Below are 18,458 nucleotides of genomic sequence, written 5' to 3'. Positions count from 1 at the left end.
CTTGCCCCTCTTCTGGCATGTCTCAAAGACATAAAAGCCTGGTTGGCCCTAAAGTTTTTATTCCTTAATGAGGAAAAAACTGAAGTTGTCAGAAAGCCTATTATGTTCGTAGCTATTTTATTTTGAAGCCTGCATTTTAGTTGCGTTACTTCCTTTTTCCAGTGTTTACTCGTATTGAGACTGAGACCGCACGTTACTAGATGGTCACCCGCCGTGTGCGTGCATGAACAAAAAGTAAGGTTTCACGAATAGTAGTAAGCTAATATTCTCCCGAATGTGTGCAGGCATGGTGTGGGCGAACTGTTTATTTGATTTGTTGTTTAATTAGTCTGTGTGCCTAGTTGCATTGTATTAGACCCTTTGTTGGAAAGCAATGTAGTGTAGCTTGTTACCGCAGTTCATGCGTCCTCCACGAGCTGAGTGCATGTGGTGCAGTTGCGGGCTGCGCCCACTAGATGGAGCCAGAGACCGCTAAACTGGTCTAATCCTGCCTGTTTGTGTTACTGATCTTTTGTCTGACTGGATATGGTTAGTTCATAGTTCGGCTGGTATATTGGGGTTACAGTACTACCAGTAAATATGTATAGTATTTATTTATGCTATGCAAATTCGCACAATTGTACAGTAGTACTAATATTTTTTGTACTTTGTTTCTTTTACAGACCACACACACATACATACATATACACACATATCCATACACTTATACACGTTTATTGCACTCATCCATTTACAGATAACATGAACCATCCTGCTATCCAACTGAAATAAAGGAATCCAAAGAACTGTCTTCTCTGTGCCCTTCTCCCTGACCGGAGCTCTGTTGAAAGGAAGTTATCAGCCCAGCACACATCCACATCAGAGTGTCCTACTCTATCACAGAAGTGATGGTGTTCAGTCCCAGTACCTTTTGTGAACCCTGCACCATTGATTTGGGTCCTTTGGCAGGTTTTTTAAAGCCAACAGTCTCAAACTTGGGTTTTAAGATGGACAGCGATTTTAAACTGGATAGTCAAATCAGCTCTGTAGTGAAGTCCAGCTTCTTCCACATCAGGCAGCTCGCTAAGGTCAAATCTTTTCTTAATAAACAACACTTTGAAACAGTAATCCGTGCCTTCATTACATCTCGGCTGGATTATTGTAATGCTCTTTATTTCGGGGTTAGCCAGTCCTCCCTCGCACGTCTCCAGTTGGTGCAAAATGCAGCTGCACGCCTCCTAGCTGGAGTACGTAAGAGGGAGCACATAACCCCGTCCTGGCCTCCCTTCACTGGCTGCCAGGGCACTACAGAGTCCATTTTAAGATTCTTTTATTTGTTTTTAAATCTTTAAATGGTCTGGCGCCTCCTTACCTCTCTGAGCTACTCCACCCCTATGCTCCTGCTCGGTGCCTCAGGTCAGCTGACCTGCTGCTCCTGGACGTACCGAGGTCCAAACGGAAGCTCAGGGGGGATCGAGCTTTTTCGGTCACTGGTCCAAAACTGTGGAATGAGCTCCCTCTCCACATTAGACAAGCTTCTTCATTGTCTATTTTTAAAACTCATCTTAAAACCCATTTTTATTCTCTGGCTTTCAGCCCAGTGTGAGACTGTTCCTGTTTTAGTGTGCAGTGGTTTGTTTTACTTATTGGTTTTATTTGTTTATATTTGTTCTTTTAAAATTGCTTATTGTTTTAAAACCGTTTTTAAAACAATGAACAATTATTTTATTATATTTTATGATATTATTTATTTCCCGGTTGATTTTTGTACTTTGTGTTGCTTTGTCCATTTATGTACAGCACTTTGTTTCAGCTGTGGTTGTTTTAAAGGGCTATATAAATAAAGTTGAGTTGAGTTGAGTTAAAGATACAGATTAATTCATTCAATACATCTTGCTTAAGCAGAAGAAGCAGCAAGCATATGAAAGCAGTCAGAAATATAAGGAGATATATTTATTACAAGAACAATAAACTCAGGATACCAAAGTATTGTAAAGTCAAAGTGGGGAAAGGTTCAACTTGTGGGTTAATGGTGGCTCCCTGCATGGGGAAAACAGGGACATACTAATCACACTGACATATACACGTGAGTTTCTGTACTTTCTAACAAATCAATATATTAAACAATAACATGTACAGGCTTTATCTACGGCTGCACATGGGTTCAGTAGCCTTGTTTCTGTTTTCCTAAATTTACTCCTAAAACAGGTCTAAAATAATTGTTCTGGGTTCTAAAGTTCTGGTCAGGTTCTGGTCGGGCTCAGCTGTCCCCTTCCAGGTTAGAAGAACTTCTATTCAGCACCTCGTGTTTGTCCTATCTGCAGCAGATCTGTTTGACTTTTAATTAATAAAATAAATAATAAAATAAAATTTCAAAATGAAAGTTTAACAGTTACATGGTGAGGGTACACATTCTTGTTTAAACGTTTAAGGGCTGCAGGGTTAAGTTGCCATATTTTGTGGCATAGTTGTAATATCTTTTATTTTTATTTGTTGACACCACAATAAATGTATATTTTTGAATCGTAGTTTGATGTTATTGGATTTTTCAAAGAAATTCTGCTAATGTTTTCATAAAGGTGTATCATTTTTATGTATTATTAATATTAACCTTTATTAATACAGGCAGACCCATTGAGACACACACGCATTTACAAGAGAGACCTGTTTACCTCACATCATGTCTCTGGATGCCTCCTTCCATCTAATACATTGTTGATATTATTGATTGAACATAGAAAAACCTGCAAACAGAATTTAGAAGACTGACCAATACAGAACAAAGCTGGAACTACTATCATTAGTTTAATAACTTTATTTAACATGCTAAGGGCTCATCACTTCAAAAGAAGTTGTAAAGGAGTAAGAGCAATGTTTACATGTCCTCCCCCAAGGAATTACTCTTTAAACTTTTACTGTTGTGGTAGACCGGGAGTCCTGCCTGGTGTGGTAGACCTGGAGTACTGCCCGGTGTGGTAGATCTGGGGTACTGCCCGGTGTGGTAGATGTGGGGTACTGCCTGGTGTGGTAGATGTGGGGTACTGCCTGGTGTGGTAGACCTGGAGTACTGCCCGGTGTGGTAGATCTGGGGTACTGCCCGGTGTGGTAGATGTGGGGTACTGCCTGGTGTGGTAGACCTGGAGTCCTGCATGGTTTGGTAGATCTGGGCCTCCATTGCTCAAGGCTTGCTCCTTTGCTACCATGGTTACCGCTTCTGTGGTTCTGTCGCACTGCAGAAGAAAACCAGCACAACCTGTAGAATCTCTGTAGAATATCTCCGGGAACCTTACCGGAGAGGAGGTGGACCAGCTGGCAAGCACTGCAGCAACCCTTGCTGCAGATGAAGAAGCACTGCCAGGTGCTGGTGGTGAAGATGGCTGTGGGTGAAGAGGCATACGTAACTGCTGCAGAAGTTCAGCCATCATTTCCTCCTGTCTTTCCACCCGCTGTTCCATGGCCGTTACTACCTGCTGCTTCCATGGTGGTGTAGTAATATGCATTTTCTAAAGCATTTTCTAAACTCACCATGCTGAAGCTTCCTGCCATGATTCTTGTTCAGTGGCACACATCTGATGCCCTTACGCCTGTGGCCTGGGGTCCTGCCTGGTGTCGTAGACCTGGAGTCCTGCATGGTGTGGTAGATCTGGGCCTCCATTGCTCCAGAACTCAAGGCTTGCTCCTTTGCTACCATGGTTACCTCTTTTGTGGTGTCCTTCAGTCCAGCCCTCTCTAGTTATTGGTAGAACTGGTTCATAACCACCATGCGTATTCTGCGACTGAACGGTCCAGACTGCCATAGCCCAGTCTCGTGAGCGTCCTCCGAGGAGAGAGATGACCGTGGCGATCTTCTCTCCATCCTGCAGCTCCGGATGGTAGGAGAAGAAGAGGTCGCACTGCAGAAGAAAACCAGCACAACCTGTAGAATCTCTGTAGAATATCTCCGGGAACCTTACCGGAGAGGAGGTGGACCAGCTGGCACATCTGCAGCAACCCTCGCTGCAGATGAAGAAGCACTGCCAGGTGCTGGTGGTGAAGATGGCTGTGGGTGAAGAGGCGTACGTAACTGCTGCAGAAGTTCAGCCATCATTTCCTCCTGTCTTTCCACCCGCTGTTCCATGGCCGTCACGGTGGTGTAGTAATATGCATTTTCTAAAGCATTTTCTAAACTCACCATGCTGAAGCTTCCTGCCATGATTCTTGTTAAGTGGCACACATCTGATGCCCTTATGCCTGTGGCCTGGGGTCCTGCCTGGTGTGGTAGACCTGGAGTCCTGCATGGTGTGGTAGATCTGGGCCTCCATTGCTCTAGAACTCAAGGCTTGCATATATATATATATATATGTATATGATCATATATGTATATATATATGCACTAGGGGTTGTACAGACTAGTCGACTAGTCGATTTGTCGACTTCAATACTCTAACATGACGTTTAGAACGTGACGTTGACTAATCGCTGATCACGTGTTATTAGAGCTAACAATATGGACGCCTCGCAGACGGCAACAGGTGAGGAGTTAGAAAAACGATTCAAGCTGGAGTCGGATGACCTGATGGAATCCATCCCTATTGTGGCCTGTATGCATGATGCCCGGTTCAAGCATCTTTAATTCATCCCAGAGAGTAAAAGAGAGGCTGCCCAGAGCCACCTGAATGCCCTGCTGGAGGGCACGCAAACCAGGACCGAAAAACAAAACCTGTGACTGAGCAGGACTGTGATGATGACTAGGCTTGCAGGCTCTTGCCTGTGTGTTGTTTTCCTCCCAAATTGTTTTGTGCATTACAGTATTTTCTTTTTCACCTGTGGGAGATGTAGCCTAACATAACATGTAGGTATGTCACGTAAAAAAATAACATTGTTAAGAGTTGCCGTTAATACTTGATCCTAAATGCTGTTATGTATAAGTTCTGTGTATCAGCTGACCATTGTCAGTGAATACAGGTTGTTGCAAAGCATTACTGAAAAAATATCAATGACGTCACCAGAGACTAGCCGACGTCGACTTGACTTTCATCACATTAGTGTCGACTTAAAAAAGTCTGAAGTCATGCAACCCCTAATATGCACACACACACACACACACACACAAATTATATATATATATATATATATATATAAACCATATACATACATATATATTGTGGGCGGCCAGCTTAGAAGTCCACTGGCAGGTGGGGGAGGAGAGGCCAGGATGTAGGAGTTTCTGCACCAGGATCTCGGGAATGATGTGGTTGAAAGCTGAGCTGAAATCCAAGAAGCGCAGCCTTGCGTAGCTTACCTGAAGCTCCAGGTGTCTCAGCGCAGAGTGGAGGACTATGGGGACGGCGTTATCTGTAGATCGGTTCGCCCTGTAGGCAAACTGATGGGGTCCAGAGTGGGTGGCAGACAGACCCTTGTGTGCTGTTAAACTAGTCTTTCAAAACGCTTCATGACCACAGACCTGTAGGTGTTGAGACTGTCCACTGCTGTCTTTCTGGGAACAGGCATGATGGTCAAGGTTTTCAGGCAGGCTGGGATCAGTATACATAAATATATGTGTGTTTTCACTCCTCAACTCTGTTATTTTCTCCATCGTCTTTCAGTTCTTACTGAGTTTCTGTGAATCTTGATTTAAAGATGGTCCAAAATTTTCTGGAGACTTCTGGTTTCTTGTCGACCGTGTCCATAAGTTTCTGCAGGTCCTGATTTTGTGTGCAGTTTTCTCTCTCCATCTCAGCACATTTGCTCTGCAGAGTTGCTCTTCCCGAGCATACTGGAGTAGTTAAGATGTCTCTTAGTTTCTCATCCTTCTGCCCAGTTTCTTGGCAGCCAGTTAGCCACCTGCTGGCCTGGTCCAGCTGTTTCTCCAGGGGTTGAACTTGTGTCCCCGCTGGCATGTTTTCTACACTTATCTTGTATGTGTCTTTAAGATTATGTTTATGCAGCAAATCATTTTCCGTAACTGCATCCTGCTTGGATAGCTGGGTTGCTGCCTCTTCCAGAACATACTGAAGAAGAAGAGTTTTCTCTTCAATCTTGTCATCTTTTTGTCTACAGATTTCTTGGCAGTCAGTCAGCCACTTCTTGGTCTGGTCCAGCTGTTCCTCCAAGGTCAGAGCTCGGTCCTGCAGTGAAGCATTTTCTAAGCTCACCTTGCTGAACTTTCCTTCCATGATTGTCAAGTCTTTATTCTTGTCCTCTGTTTGCTTCAGCAATAACTCATTTTTATCATGTTTTTCTTGCAGGCTTGTCAGTTGTTCCACAGAATTTTGGAAAAGCTGAGTTTTGATCTGAAGCTCTTCATCCTTCAGGTCACAGAGTTCCTTGCAGTCACTCAGCTTTTTCTCTGTCTGGTCCAGCTGTTCCTCCAAGGACTGAGCTCGGTCCTGCAGTGAAGATTTTTCTAAGCTCACCTTGCTGAAGTTTCCTAACAAGATTCTGAGGTCTTCATTAACCTTTTCCAGTTCTTGTTCAGTGGCACACATCTTCTGCTCAATCCCTTTGTTGTTGTCCTCCATTTGTTGCCGCAATGACTTGTTCTCTTCATCCTTTCTGTCATATTTGCTTTGCAGGCTTGTTATGGTTTCCAGAGAATTTTGGAAAAGGTGAGTTTTGATCTGAAGCTCTTCATCCTTCAGGTCACAGAGTTCCTGGCAGTCACTCAGCTTTTTCTCTGTCTGGTTCAGGATTTCTTTCAAGCATCGATGTTTTATTTCCAGCCACTTATTGTCTACTTTCACCCTGAATTTGGCATCTTCTAAATCCTGCTCAGTTTGTTTCAGCGTTGTCCGGAGACTTTCCAAATCTGTTTTCAGGGCTTCATTTTTACTGACCAGGCTGTCAGCATAATTTTGGAGACACTTGTTCTTCATGGCCAAAAGTTCATTCTCCATCAGGACGTCCCTCTTACTTTTGTTTCGGGAACGCTCAAGATTTTTGCGAAGGACTTCGACAGTTTTGTGGAGACCTTTGTTCTTTTTCTCAAGATCCTTCATTTCCTTTAAAAGGTTTTTGTTTTTGAGTTGAAGGTCCATGTTGTCTTTCCTGAGATCCACTTTCTCTGTTTCAAAGTCTTTCTTGACTTTACTGATGGCATCCATCTCATGGTGAAGAGATTTGATCTCCTTGTCAAGGTTCTTAATTTCCTTTTGAAATTCCTTGTTTTTGCTGTGAAGATCCTTGTTTTCTTTAAAGAGATCAACTTTCTCTTTTTCAAGGTTCCACGCCATTTTATTTTTCACCTCCATCTCTTGGCGAAGAGATTTGTTCTCTTTCACGAGGACTTTGATTTCCTTCAGAAGGTCCTTGTTTTTTGTCTCGAGATCCATGTTTTCTCTCTGGTGACTCATTTTCTGTTTTTCCAAGTTCTTGGTAAACGGATATGTACAAAGTTTATCTAAACTTCGGTAGACGTTCGTGAGAGTCGAAAGGCTGCTCAAAACTGACTGCTTAGGAAATTCTATTCTAAATTCCACCTTTTTATGACACTAAGTGATGTCATCGGCCGTTGCCGTGGTCTTGGTAACGTCATTGCCTTTATTACATCATTCCGTGGATAAACTAGGATCGTACCATTTGTGCAAAGAATGGGGGGGGGGGGGGGGGGGGGCGACACATGCCTTAAAGAAGGTGTAGTGGTACAGTCCGGGTTGCCCGAGCAACAGTGAATGGAATGTGGGTGAAAATCTAAAAAAGGCTTTATTCATTGTATTTATTTGCTTTGGTTCTGTGTCCAGTTGTTTATTTTAATGTTAAAATGTAAAACAACAACAGGAGGCTTGTATTAAAACACAAATAAAAAATGGTTACCAGCACAAACCAAACAGGAAGGAAATACATATGAAGATATATTAGGGTGTCAAACATAACGCATTAATGACAGTAACTAATTTATGTAATTAATTGCATTAAAAAATTTTATGCATTTAACACATGTGCCGCATCTGTCATTTATGAAGGAAAGACATTTGTAGAGCTGGTCACTCTGTGGATGGATTTGAGGGGGTCACACTGGTGGGGGATGATGATGATGTTTTAACTTTCCCATTTTTATATATATATAAAAACACTTTAAATCAAGTCAGTTTATTTAAATCAAGGTTGAAGAACCACCTGATTTCAGCTGCATTTCAATAGTTCTTACTAGGAGTCCAGATCTGCAGCTGGTTCTTTTACACTGAAATCTTAACTTTATTTTTTTATATGAGCTTTTTCTTTCTGTTTTTATGTAATCAATTTTATCTTTTTTAATCTTTGTTTTTCTAATACACTTGTTAGATTTATTAAAAACTGACATGGCAGGAGACATGTGAAACCTGAATCGTGTCAATCACATCATAAAAAACAAAAAAACAAGACTACCAACAGACTATATACAACACTAAAATCACAAATTACTATAAAAGTCAACTGTAAAGTAATGAGCATGAGGAGTAAAATACAGTTCATGTTTCCTAGTTTTGCTCTTATTTGCTAAAAATGGTCTTTGGTGTCTCAGCTCATATCCAGTGGAGGGGCCTGGATGGTGCAGGTGTGTAGAGGAACCGTTCTTTAAGGATGTTGATGAGAGTGCGCAGTGTTGCCTCATCCCGTCTCTCACTTAGAGTTGGAAGGGAGGAGGCTGGGATGCCAATTATCTTGCAGCATCTTTTTTGCACACGTTCCAGTTCATCAGACAGACCTTTGGTCAGTCCTCCCCACACTGGGCCGGCATACTCCAGAACAGGTCTGATGAAGCTCAGGTAGATCTGTTTGAGTCCAGCTCGCCTGGCCACACTCAGGTAGTAGATTCCGGGGCGAGTTTTGGAGAGCATGTATCTCAGGTAAGATCAGAGGATATCTGAACTCCTAGAAGTTTGAATGTAGAGACTCTACTGATCGTTACACCATTTACTGCTGGTGAGGGAGGGCAGGGAATGTTGGGCTCTCGTCTAGCACTGATGACCATGTCTTTGGTTTTTGCACCATTAACTGCTAGTGAGAACTCCTGTCCCCACTCATCCACAGAGTCCAGGGCCAGGTCCGGGGGACACCTGCTGGAATGACACACGGAGATGAAATACAGGAACCCCGCTGCACCGGTTGTTCTCTGTCACTCAGGTCACTTTTCACACTGAGCCACAGGGGGCGACTTACCTGCATCTCAGCTAGTGCTTTGAGTAGGTGACAATGGTTTATTGTGTCAAAGGCGCAGGAAAAATCTACAAAGACAGCATGCACATCCAATTTGGGACTGTTGTTGAGGGCTTCATGCCCCTGTTTGAGGATGTGGATTAGTGCTGTAACAGCTGATCTGCTGTTTATAAAGCCATGTTGAATGGAGGCAATATTAGAGGCAGTGCCCTGTAATAAAGCATCCCTCAGGATCCCTTCATAGACTTTCCCAACACAGCTGACCAAAGAGATTTGCCGGTAATCAGTTGGAAAACTTGGCTTTGACTTTTTGGGAAGGGCCTCAACCAGAGCCTTTTTCCATAGTGCAGGAAAGATGTTGTGCTTGATGAATGAATTAAAAACATCACACAGCATCGGAGCCAGCTCTTCACAAAAAGTTTTTACAACCCAAGATGGGATACAGTCAGGACCAGCTGCCTTTAATGTATTAATTTTGTGGAGCCTAGCTTTAACTTGTCCAATGTTCAAAAGTTGGATAACACCATGTGACCGCTTATGGGTGAGATCCTCCTCAGAAGGTAGAGCCTGCTCCACTTGGGCCCCACACTGAGGAGAAGTGTTTGGCCAGAGTGTCACACTGCAGCTGCAGAATAGTGGGGTCTTGTGTTGCCATGGCTTGCCCAACATCCTCCATTCCCATTACTGCTTTGACAGATTTTAACCATTGTTTTAAGTTAGAGTGGCACAATTCCTCCACCTCTTCCCTTGTATTTTTTCTGCACCTTGCTGTAATGTTTTTATGTTTTGTGTAAAGCCCGTTCAGTTGTCTTGTAAATGAAATGTGCTGTAAGTTTTGTATTTGTGATTTGTTTTGTAATTATCATGAGATAATTAATTGTTTAAGTATTTAAGAAAAGATAGATGGGTTTTTAAATATGAAGTATCCGTCTTGCAGCAAATAATTGAATCTTCAGTTTCTTTTCATGGGGCCAAAAATCTCTAGCAGCACCCCTGAATGTAGCCACCGATGTGTTGCCACATTTGACGGTGCAGTGACATTTATTATGTACATTTCTGGAGCTGTTGCTATCCAGCAGCATCCCAAGGCTGAGATACCCTACTTCACAAATTTTCCCTCCAGGACTTTAGCAGCTTAGTTTTGCATCACACCACATCAGACAGCGAGGACGACTGCACCTAACCCTAAGCCTAACCCTAACCTGCATGTGCATTAACATAACGTATGCTACTCTGACAGAACACTGGCGCTAGGGGCCCCAGTAGGCAAGGCCCGCCCATTCACTAGTCAGGCCCTCCCATGCAGCGTTTTCATTTTAAGTTTTCTACTTTTCAAAATAAATTTAGTTTATAACTATTAACCAGTTGTTTTATAATCAAGGTGGTAATCAGGTGGTGGTGAAGGGGCTGGGAACAGGTGATCCACAACATCCAGGGTGAGGATGACCAGATCCTTCATTCCCTGGATCGCCCCTGACCCAGCTGGTAGCGAGCCGACCCAGAACCCACACAGAACTGGCCCCAGAACCTGAGGGGGTACCAGTCCACCAGGGAGTCAGCATTAAGTGGATTTAGCTGAGTCTGGAAGTCCCAGTCGTCCCTCAGATCCTCCAGCTGGTTCACTGTGGACGACCAGCAGCTTGAACAATTGCTCCACCTGGTGGCTCCAGATCAGAACTACATCTGAGGTTGGAAACGCCGAGCTAACACACACGGCATTTGTCAGGTTAATGCACACACACACTTCCATCAGCTGTTTGCTGAGGATGACTTCATGGAGGTCAGAGGTAGAAGAAGCTGACTGTCCTGGAGAAACAGCAGGGAGGTTTTATTGGGTCTCTACACAGATAAAAGCAGCCTGAAGGATGCAGAGAAACAGAAGGTGACTGGAGACATTCTGGTGTTTAAACGGATCCACTTTACTGACATTGGTACTTTTATTAGGGATGTATGAGGAAATCAATACACTGTATGTGTTTCCTTCCTGTCTTCCATTTCTCATGATTCTGGCATTATGTTCTATTCAATGTTATATTAATTTAAAATGTTATCATTTTTCTGTCATCTTTATCATTTATTTATTTTATTTATCGACATATTTTATTATAATTTTATAAGCAAAGCTTTCAATGTTCATTTAAATAATATGACACATTTACTACGACCCCAGAGTGCTGTACAATGAAATGATGAAGAACTATAACCTGATGTAATAAAACATAAAAATAGTTAGAATAAATGTCCTGCGCTGTGAGTTTAAGTAGAAAGATAAAAGATCTGACCGATGAGATGGTAATAAACTATTTAGAGATTTAAAAACAAGAAATAAATTATTTAACTCTTATTTAAAAAGTTTGTAATACATGTACATTGATGGTTTTCTTTATTTTTAAAGTTATTTGACTTATTTGGTTTATTGTTTATATATTTTATAAAAAATATGAATAAAACAATATGCTGTCAAATTTATATAATATTAATATTCTATAAAAAATAACATTGTCATTCTCTTTTCCTGTTTATCACTGAGACAAACTTGGTAATCACAGAAACTTATATTTATTTATTCTGTAGGAAGTGGTAGTGTAGTGGATGACTAAGTAATGTCTGATAAAGTGGCTAATTAGCAAATATGCCATCCTCACCCATGAGCATATTAGAAAACATCCTTTAACCCTTTAATGCCACATGCATCACATGTGATACAGTTTCTGAGACCTTCTGCATCACTTTATGGTTAAAACGTGGCTCAAAACCTTGATGCTTGTCTTCTGCCCCCTAGTGGACACTTTTTACACAATAATAATTTTGACGTATCACGCATAATAAATGGTAAATATTTTGTTTATTTTGCTGTTTTAATTTAAACGAATTATCAATAATCACTGTGATGTTTCTCGTCTGAGGTCAGCGGGCCGAGGATGCTAGCAGCACCGTTACTTCTGTATCCTTCATATTGCCCTTGCAATGAAGATATTGATCCACTCTATACAATCATGGATTTTCCTTTAATGGTGTCATACCAAAAGGAAAAACATTAGTTTCGGCCATCCCAAACTTTCATCACTTTGCTCTGCAGAGTGGATTTTGAAGGAGTCTCTGTAAGACTCAGTCAGTCTGGAGGCGGAGCTTTTACTTCTGTTAATGTTCATCACATGACCCCACATGAATGATAACATGAAGTATTCATTCAGGTTTATTTAAATTTCCACATTTATCAATTTATGTAAATTAAAATTTACGTTTCGGAAATTTTAAAAAGAACAAGAAAGTTTACACTGTAAAAAAATTTAGAAATGCTCTTCACCTGGAGAATCAGGTGTTCCTGCTTACTGTCTGATGTTCCGATGTGTTCATCTACTGATCCTACTTTTTGCTTCAGTTGAACCAACAATGGTAATTTCTTCATGTACAGCACATGAACGTTAACAGCATTTTCCTTTTTCATTTTGTCATTGAGGAGCTTCCAGGATGGAGTTTTCTCTGCTGACTGGTGCTGAGTTCCTCCAGATCTTCTGACTTTATTAACAGCTCTGCAATTTTGTCTTTTATTGATTGGATGAAATCGTTGCAGAAGCAGCAGCAGGTGAAAGTAAAACAAGATAATTAACAGATAATTTTCTCCTCCTGAAACCTTCATGTCATAAGACAGAAGAAGTCTCAGCAGCTTTGCTCTTTATTTCAGGAAGCGGATGCTCATCTTGTGATCGATGTTCACCTTCTCCAACGACTGCAAATAAAAACAAACCTGACATTAAACTCTGAAGCTGCATACTAAATGCTAAAGAGTAATTTTATTTTATCCATTAACTAAACATCTGAGTAAAATTAGCTGAAAACATATTTTGCATGTAAAGTTATTTCTTTTTGTAATGTGGATCTCTGTTAAAGCATGTGCATCCTGGATAAAAGCAGCTGTGGAAGCAGAGGCTTCACAGTTTCTATTACATCTGTGTTCGCATTTTAGTTTTTATTAAATAAACGACTAAAAGTAAAAAGTCCTTTATCTCTGTTAATCTGAGACTGGATTTAGCTGCTATTAGGATCTGGTTAGGACTAGAGCGTCTGGGTCTAAATGTTTTATTTCAGTAAAATTCACCCATATTTAGAACTGATTGATTTTCAAGGTTCTTCTGCACTGTTTTCTGGTTATTAGATTCATTTCAAACAAGCACAGTCGACACCTTTCTGAACTCGTCGAAGGAGATGGCGTCGTCTCTGTCGAGGTCGGCCTCCTGGATGGCTCGCTCAGCGATACTCTGCAGCTGCTCCTCCGTCACCTCGATCCCCATCATCGCTCGCAGCACCTGTCCATGCACAACAGCTCAGGTTTATGTCTTAAAGTTGGATCATAGGTTCGTTTCTATGCAGATGATGTACATTTATCACATGTGCTAAACATACGGCCCGAGGGCCAAAACCGGCCCACCAGAGCATCCAGTCTGATGAATTTTATAAATGTAAAAACAACATATAAGATATTAACTGTAATATTCTAATAAAAGTAGCTGTTATCTCTAATGTGTCCAGGTGTGGTTTCATGTTTTCTGTTTAAATATAAAACATTTTCCAACGAGAAGCTTACTACCCGGCAGGTCGGAATATTTGTTATACTGTTATTGATGCTGATGATACTGATGATGACTTCACTTATTTTTCTCCAGATATATCACATTTATATAGGATAGTTTATTGAATTTGAACATTTTGATAAATACACTGAAATAAAGAGAAAAATTGGTAGTTTTTGATATTTATAGATTATCATGCTGTTGTTTGACAGGTCTGACCAGTTGGAGATTTAATTTTTCTGAATGAGGAACCTGAACTAAAATCAGCTGAACACCACTGGACTAATACAAGGAGTTTTTTTTTTTTTTTTATAGATATTTCAGTATTTTGGCCTTTTATTTCTCTTCTATTTTTTCTATACTTTAGAGATACCATCCCATACCAACTTTCTTTATAAAGCACTTTAAAACAACCACAGCTGAACACAAATGGAATCAATATGCAAATAAAAACAACAATGGAGAAGGTCTTGTCATGCAGATCATGCAGTTCATAAGATCAGAAAATGAAAAGGTGTAATAAAGAGAAGGAACAGACCTGAAGAAGCTCAGCTCTGGAAATCTTTCCATCTCTGTCCAGATCATACAGCTGGAAGGCAACTAAACACAAAAACTTTCTTCAGTTTGCTCAGAAGCACTTTCTTTCTCTGCAGGGAGTTAATAAGCAATGCAGACTGACATTTGAGTTTCCCGGTCCTGCTGTTGGCCGGCTCCGTCTGGGCTCCGTCTCTGGCTCGGTTTTTCTCTGTGGGACGGAAATGAGCCAGAATCCGGACGAAGGTGGGAAAGTCCACCGTTTCCTGTCTGCAGAGATGAAGGAAAGGGAAATGTTTTCTGCTTCCTGTTCCAGCTGACAAAGAAACGCTGCTGGAAACACAATCTTAGCATCAGTACGAGGAATAAGCAAGAAGCTACCGTACCCTGGAGGGAAGAAGGCTCCGATGATTCTGCCTCCGATGGGATTCATGGCCAACTCCCGAACTGCTTCGAAGTCATCAGGCCTGACACACAAACACAGAGAAACAGCCTTCAGTAGCCTCATCTGCTCTACAAATCCAAACCAACCCAAAGGAAAGGTGCCGAATCATCGAGTTTCCCTTCCTGCACGTCTCTCACAGCACAGAAGCTGTTATTACTGGGACGTGTCCACCAACCTGAGCTGTCCTCTGCCGTCTCTGTCGAGAAACTCAAACCTCTCGTAGAGACGGAGGAGATGTGCAGCTGAGACTGAAACACACAGCAGAATTCATTACACTCCCAGCAAATCTGTTAAAAAGACGTTTAAAAGACGTTAAAAAGATGTTGGGAAGACATAAAGATGTTTGAAAGACCTTAAAATGATGCTGAAAACATGTTGACAAGACACTGGAATGACATTGGAAAGATGTCAGTATAAAAAAATGTATATGCCATGACTTTATATTTTTGAGAAAACAATTTTTTTACCACATTTATTGGGAGCTCGGTGGTCATATATCATAAAATCTGACCCCATGACCAAGATATGTGTTTGTTGCCTCGGGCCAACGATGTGCTATAGCGGTTCTAAACCTCCAAGATTTTCTTTGGTGATTATTACAGGTTGGATAGAAGTCAAACGAACACTTATTTATTAGAAAACACGTTTAGACAAAAATAAGCCAGAAAGATTCCAACCTATCAATCGTAAACACAGTCTCATCATCATCATATGGACGTTTACCTGACGGTTGACGGTTCGATCCTCGACCTGTCAAGCCCATCATCCCTGACGACGCTCGTCCCCGAGCAAGACACCGAACACCAAATTGCTCCTGATGGGTTGTGGTTAGCGCCTTGCATGGCAGCTTCTGCCATCAGTGTGTGAATGTGATGTGTGATGTAGAGAACTTTGCTTTGTATAACTATTTCTACCCTTGCAGTTTGTACTTTATATAGACCAGTGCTGCTAAATTATGGTACAAGGTGGTCCCCAGAGGTACAACAGCGGTACCTTTGAAGGTAGACCTTTGCAGGACTTGTTGTCCTCACTGTCTGCAGGAGACTTTTTAACCTTGCATCCATGTAGCCAACAGCCTCCATTCTGAGCAAACGTGTTACCAAACTTGTTTATTATCAGGGGATTTCACCAGGAGGCACGCTAGCAGTTTCAGATTAGACAGAGGTGCTGGATTTGGAGGGTGTAAACAAAACCGTAAACATGAAGAGGTTAGTGTTTGGTTCATTCTGAGATAACAGAAAAAAAACAACAGCAGTCATGTGGAAGACCCTAAACCACCACGCCACATCTGGTCTTCTCAGTTTTCCACAATTTTTAACCCTGCGACTTTCCATCCAATCAGTTTGGTCCCTACACTCCTACTGGCCGCTCGCAAGGCATGCGCAAACAACTTTAAAAGAAAGGCTTCACATGCATCCACGATAGTCATGTGATCACAATGATATTCTCTGCTTATTCCTCGATCAGGAACTTTCCGCCTGGGAGTGTTTGTCAGAGGTAAAGTTAAAATTCACTGTGGTCTTTATTCTGCAACGAAGCGTTCGTCCACACGATGTCTGAACAAAAGAGCCCAGAGGCCACGAACAGAAATGCACATGAGCATATTTTAAATTTAAATTAATCACAAATATAAACCTGTTGAAAAGTGAGGATGCATCAGACCAACTGGCAGCAGGATGCCCCCGTGGCTCTGCTTCCGGAAAAGACTGCTCCTCTTCCAGCTAAAAGGTCACCCCCACTTCTTATTGGACGCAGTCTGGTGATATTTCAAATATTTTACCTCTTCAAAACAAGTTAAAGGCGCAGTGTGAGGACCAGATATGTGGTTTGTTGCCTGAGGATGACACCATGCTGTAAAGGGAAATATAACAGTTATGTATCTGTGCTGTGAAAAGGGAAAAACTCCAGTAATGACCCTCGTTTCGTGTGTTGTGGACAGAGACGATCAAACAGTGTTGTATTGAAACAGCAGCGTGTGTGTTGGTGTGTGTTGTTATCTCCTGTGTGTGGGTCTGAGCTCTCTGATAGCTGCAGGTTAAACTTGTCATGCGTCGACACCCTGAACCGTCCTCGCTGATACGGACGCCGTGGTCGTGGGGAGGCTGATAAACACGCTTCGCTCTGCTTCTGATGGCTGCAGAATGAGCCACACTAAAGCGCCTTTCCACCCCAAACTCTAATTACTTCTTAAAGACTATACTTTTCATGCTTTTTATGAACATATATACATATATGTCAAGGTGTTGCTAATAAATTCTGCCACACAGACTCAATGAAACTGTGATGTAAGAGGTGTAAAGATCCCAATGCAGATCCCTGGAGCCGCTGACATTTTACAGGATTAAGTTGCTTTAGCTGGTGAGAAATTCAGTTATTTTAATTCATTTTTCTCTTTGGGAAACCCTCTGAATCTCCAAACTGGGATCCCTCTGACAGCAGGTAATAAACTGACCATTCATCACACACCTCAGACAAGAAGTAACATATCCGCCCAGTTACTGGAACATAAACCTGGATCACATTAACATGTGATGAAGCACCAGAGAGGAGGACGCTGGGAGCATCGTCATCCAGAGGATCACTGGTTTATCCTGCACGAGACTCTCACCGACCTCATTCCTTGTTTCTTACTTGAACTTCTACATCTGGTCAAGCACTGACTGACAGCAAATCTGATCATTGTAGGAGACTATTAGGACATTTTCAAGCAGAAAAATCACTTGTAATCTTTCTTTCTGTCAACAACACGTCTGCCGGTGACATAATTCAGGTGAAAAATGTGCAGCTGTACAAAGATAAACAGCTGTGACGTTTTTACTGACTGATCTCTCCCTTCTAGTTTTCCTCAGATGACAAAAGAGCCTCCAAATCCAAAAGAATGAACTCACAGCCAGTTTCCTGCAGGAGCTCCTGTGCGTTGGGGACGTGGTTCCTGCTGGAGCTGGTGGAGCCCATCCTGCTCCAAGCTGTTTTCTGCAGACTGACTGTAGCTTCTCTGCTTTGACCTACCCACCACAGACAGGACAAACAAGCTGCTCGGCCAATCACAGCGGAGCAGGCAGGACGTCCCAGACCTGCAGCTGATCCTCTGCATCTGTATATTCTAGAAGACACCACGTCCCTGCCGCAGGAGGTAAACTGAAGAATTATTTTACTGTATCAGGTTATTAAAAAAGTGATTTGATACATTAAATATCAGCTTATTAAACAAAAAAGCTGAAAAGATGCTGAAAAATGAAGCCAAATGTGTCAAATGCAGTTCCTTGGATGACCACTAGAGGCAGCCTGCAATAAAAGAAGAAATAAACATTTACAGTCGAGTCCAAACAGCTTTCCCTGTCTCTGTAGCAGAGTTAGCGTAACATCTCCTTCACTCAGCATGTTTTTTTATGTAATAACTGACATATCTGGGTCTAATCTGGGCCTTGTTGCTCGGTTACAGCACCACTAATTATTCAGTCCAACATTCAAAGCCAGAAGCTGCAAACAAACAGTCTACATGTATTCTACATTTAACTACATGTAGTTATAATCAATAATAGTACTAATAATGATCAATATCACCACCTGGAACATGTTACTAGTATTAACAGAAGTTTTCCAGTATTTCTATCCCGTCCAGGAGGTTTACAATCCAGCCACTAAATGTAGTTTTATTCAGAGACTCTATCTGGTAAATCCACAATGATCCATGATAACAGCATTATTTATCACATTTCATCATAAAAACATCACCATCACTACTATGTTGCTAAGAGACCTCTATTTAGACCTGGACATGATGATGAAGCCGCTTCCTGTCAGACTTTCCACCA

General features: G+C 41.7%; 1 protein-coding gene across 1 annotated transcript; it reads right to left on the bottom strand.

Annotated features, from left to right (window-relative positions):
- Positions 1–12,271: 12,271 nt before the first annotated feature.
- On the bottom strand, positions 12,272–17,660 carry chp2 (calcineurin-like EF-hand protein 2). The gene is made up of 7 exons (XM_041995723.1): positions 17,532–17,660; positions 14,819–14,891; positions 14,585–14,665; positions 14,344–14,468; positions 14,203–14,264; positions 13,278–13,400; positions 12,272–12,823 (listed from the first exon to the last, which is right to left on the bottom strand). The coding sequence occupies exons 1-7, from the start codon at positions 17,596–17,598 to the stop codon at positions 12,770–12,772; spliced, it is 585 nt and encodes a 194-aa protein (XP_041851657.1). The 5' UTR covers positions 17,599–17,660; the 3' UTR covers positions 12,272–12,769.
- Positions 17,661–18,458: the final 798 nt, after the last annotated feature.

This window comes from Melanotaenia boesemani, chromosome 9 (assembly GCF_017639745.1).
Source record: "Melanotaenia boesemani isolate fMelBoe1 chromosome 9, fMelBoe1.pri, whole genome shotgun sequence".
Classification (NCBI taxonomy): Eukaryota; Metazoa; Chordata; class Actinopteri; order Atheriniformes; family Melanotaeniidae; genus Melanotaenia; species Melanotaenia boesemani.
The sequence above is the reverse complement of the archived record's forward strand: the minus strand, read 5'-3'. Positions and strand labels throughout refer to the sequence as shown.

Coding starts and splice junctions, on each gene's coding strand:
- chp2 (XM_041995723.1), bottom strand. CDS start 17,598: ATGGGCTCCACCAGCTCCAGCAGGAACCACGTCCCCAACGCACAGGAG. Junction 14,469..14,584: donor GGAGCCTTCTTCCCTCCAGG/GTACGGTAGCTT, acceptor TCATCTCTGCAG/ACAGGAAACGGTGGACTTTC. Junction 12,824..13,277: donor CCTTCGACGAGTTCAGAAAG/GTGTCGACTGTG, acceptor TTTTATTTGCAG/TCGTTGGAGAAGGTGAACAT.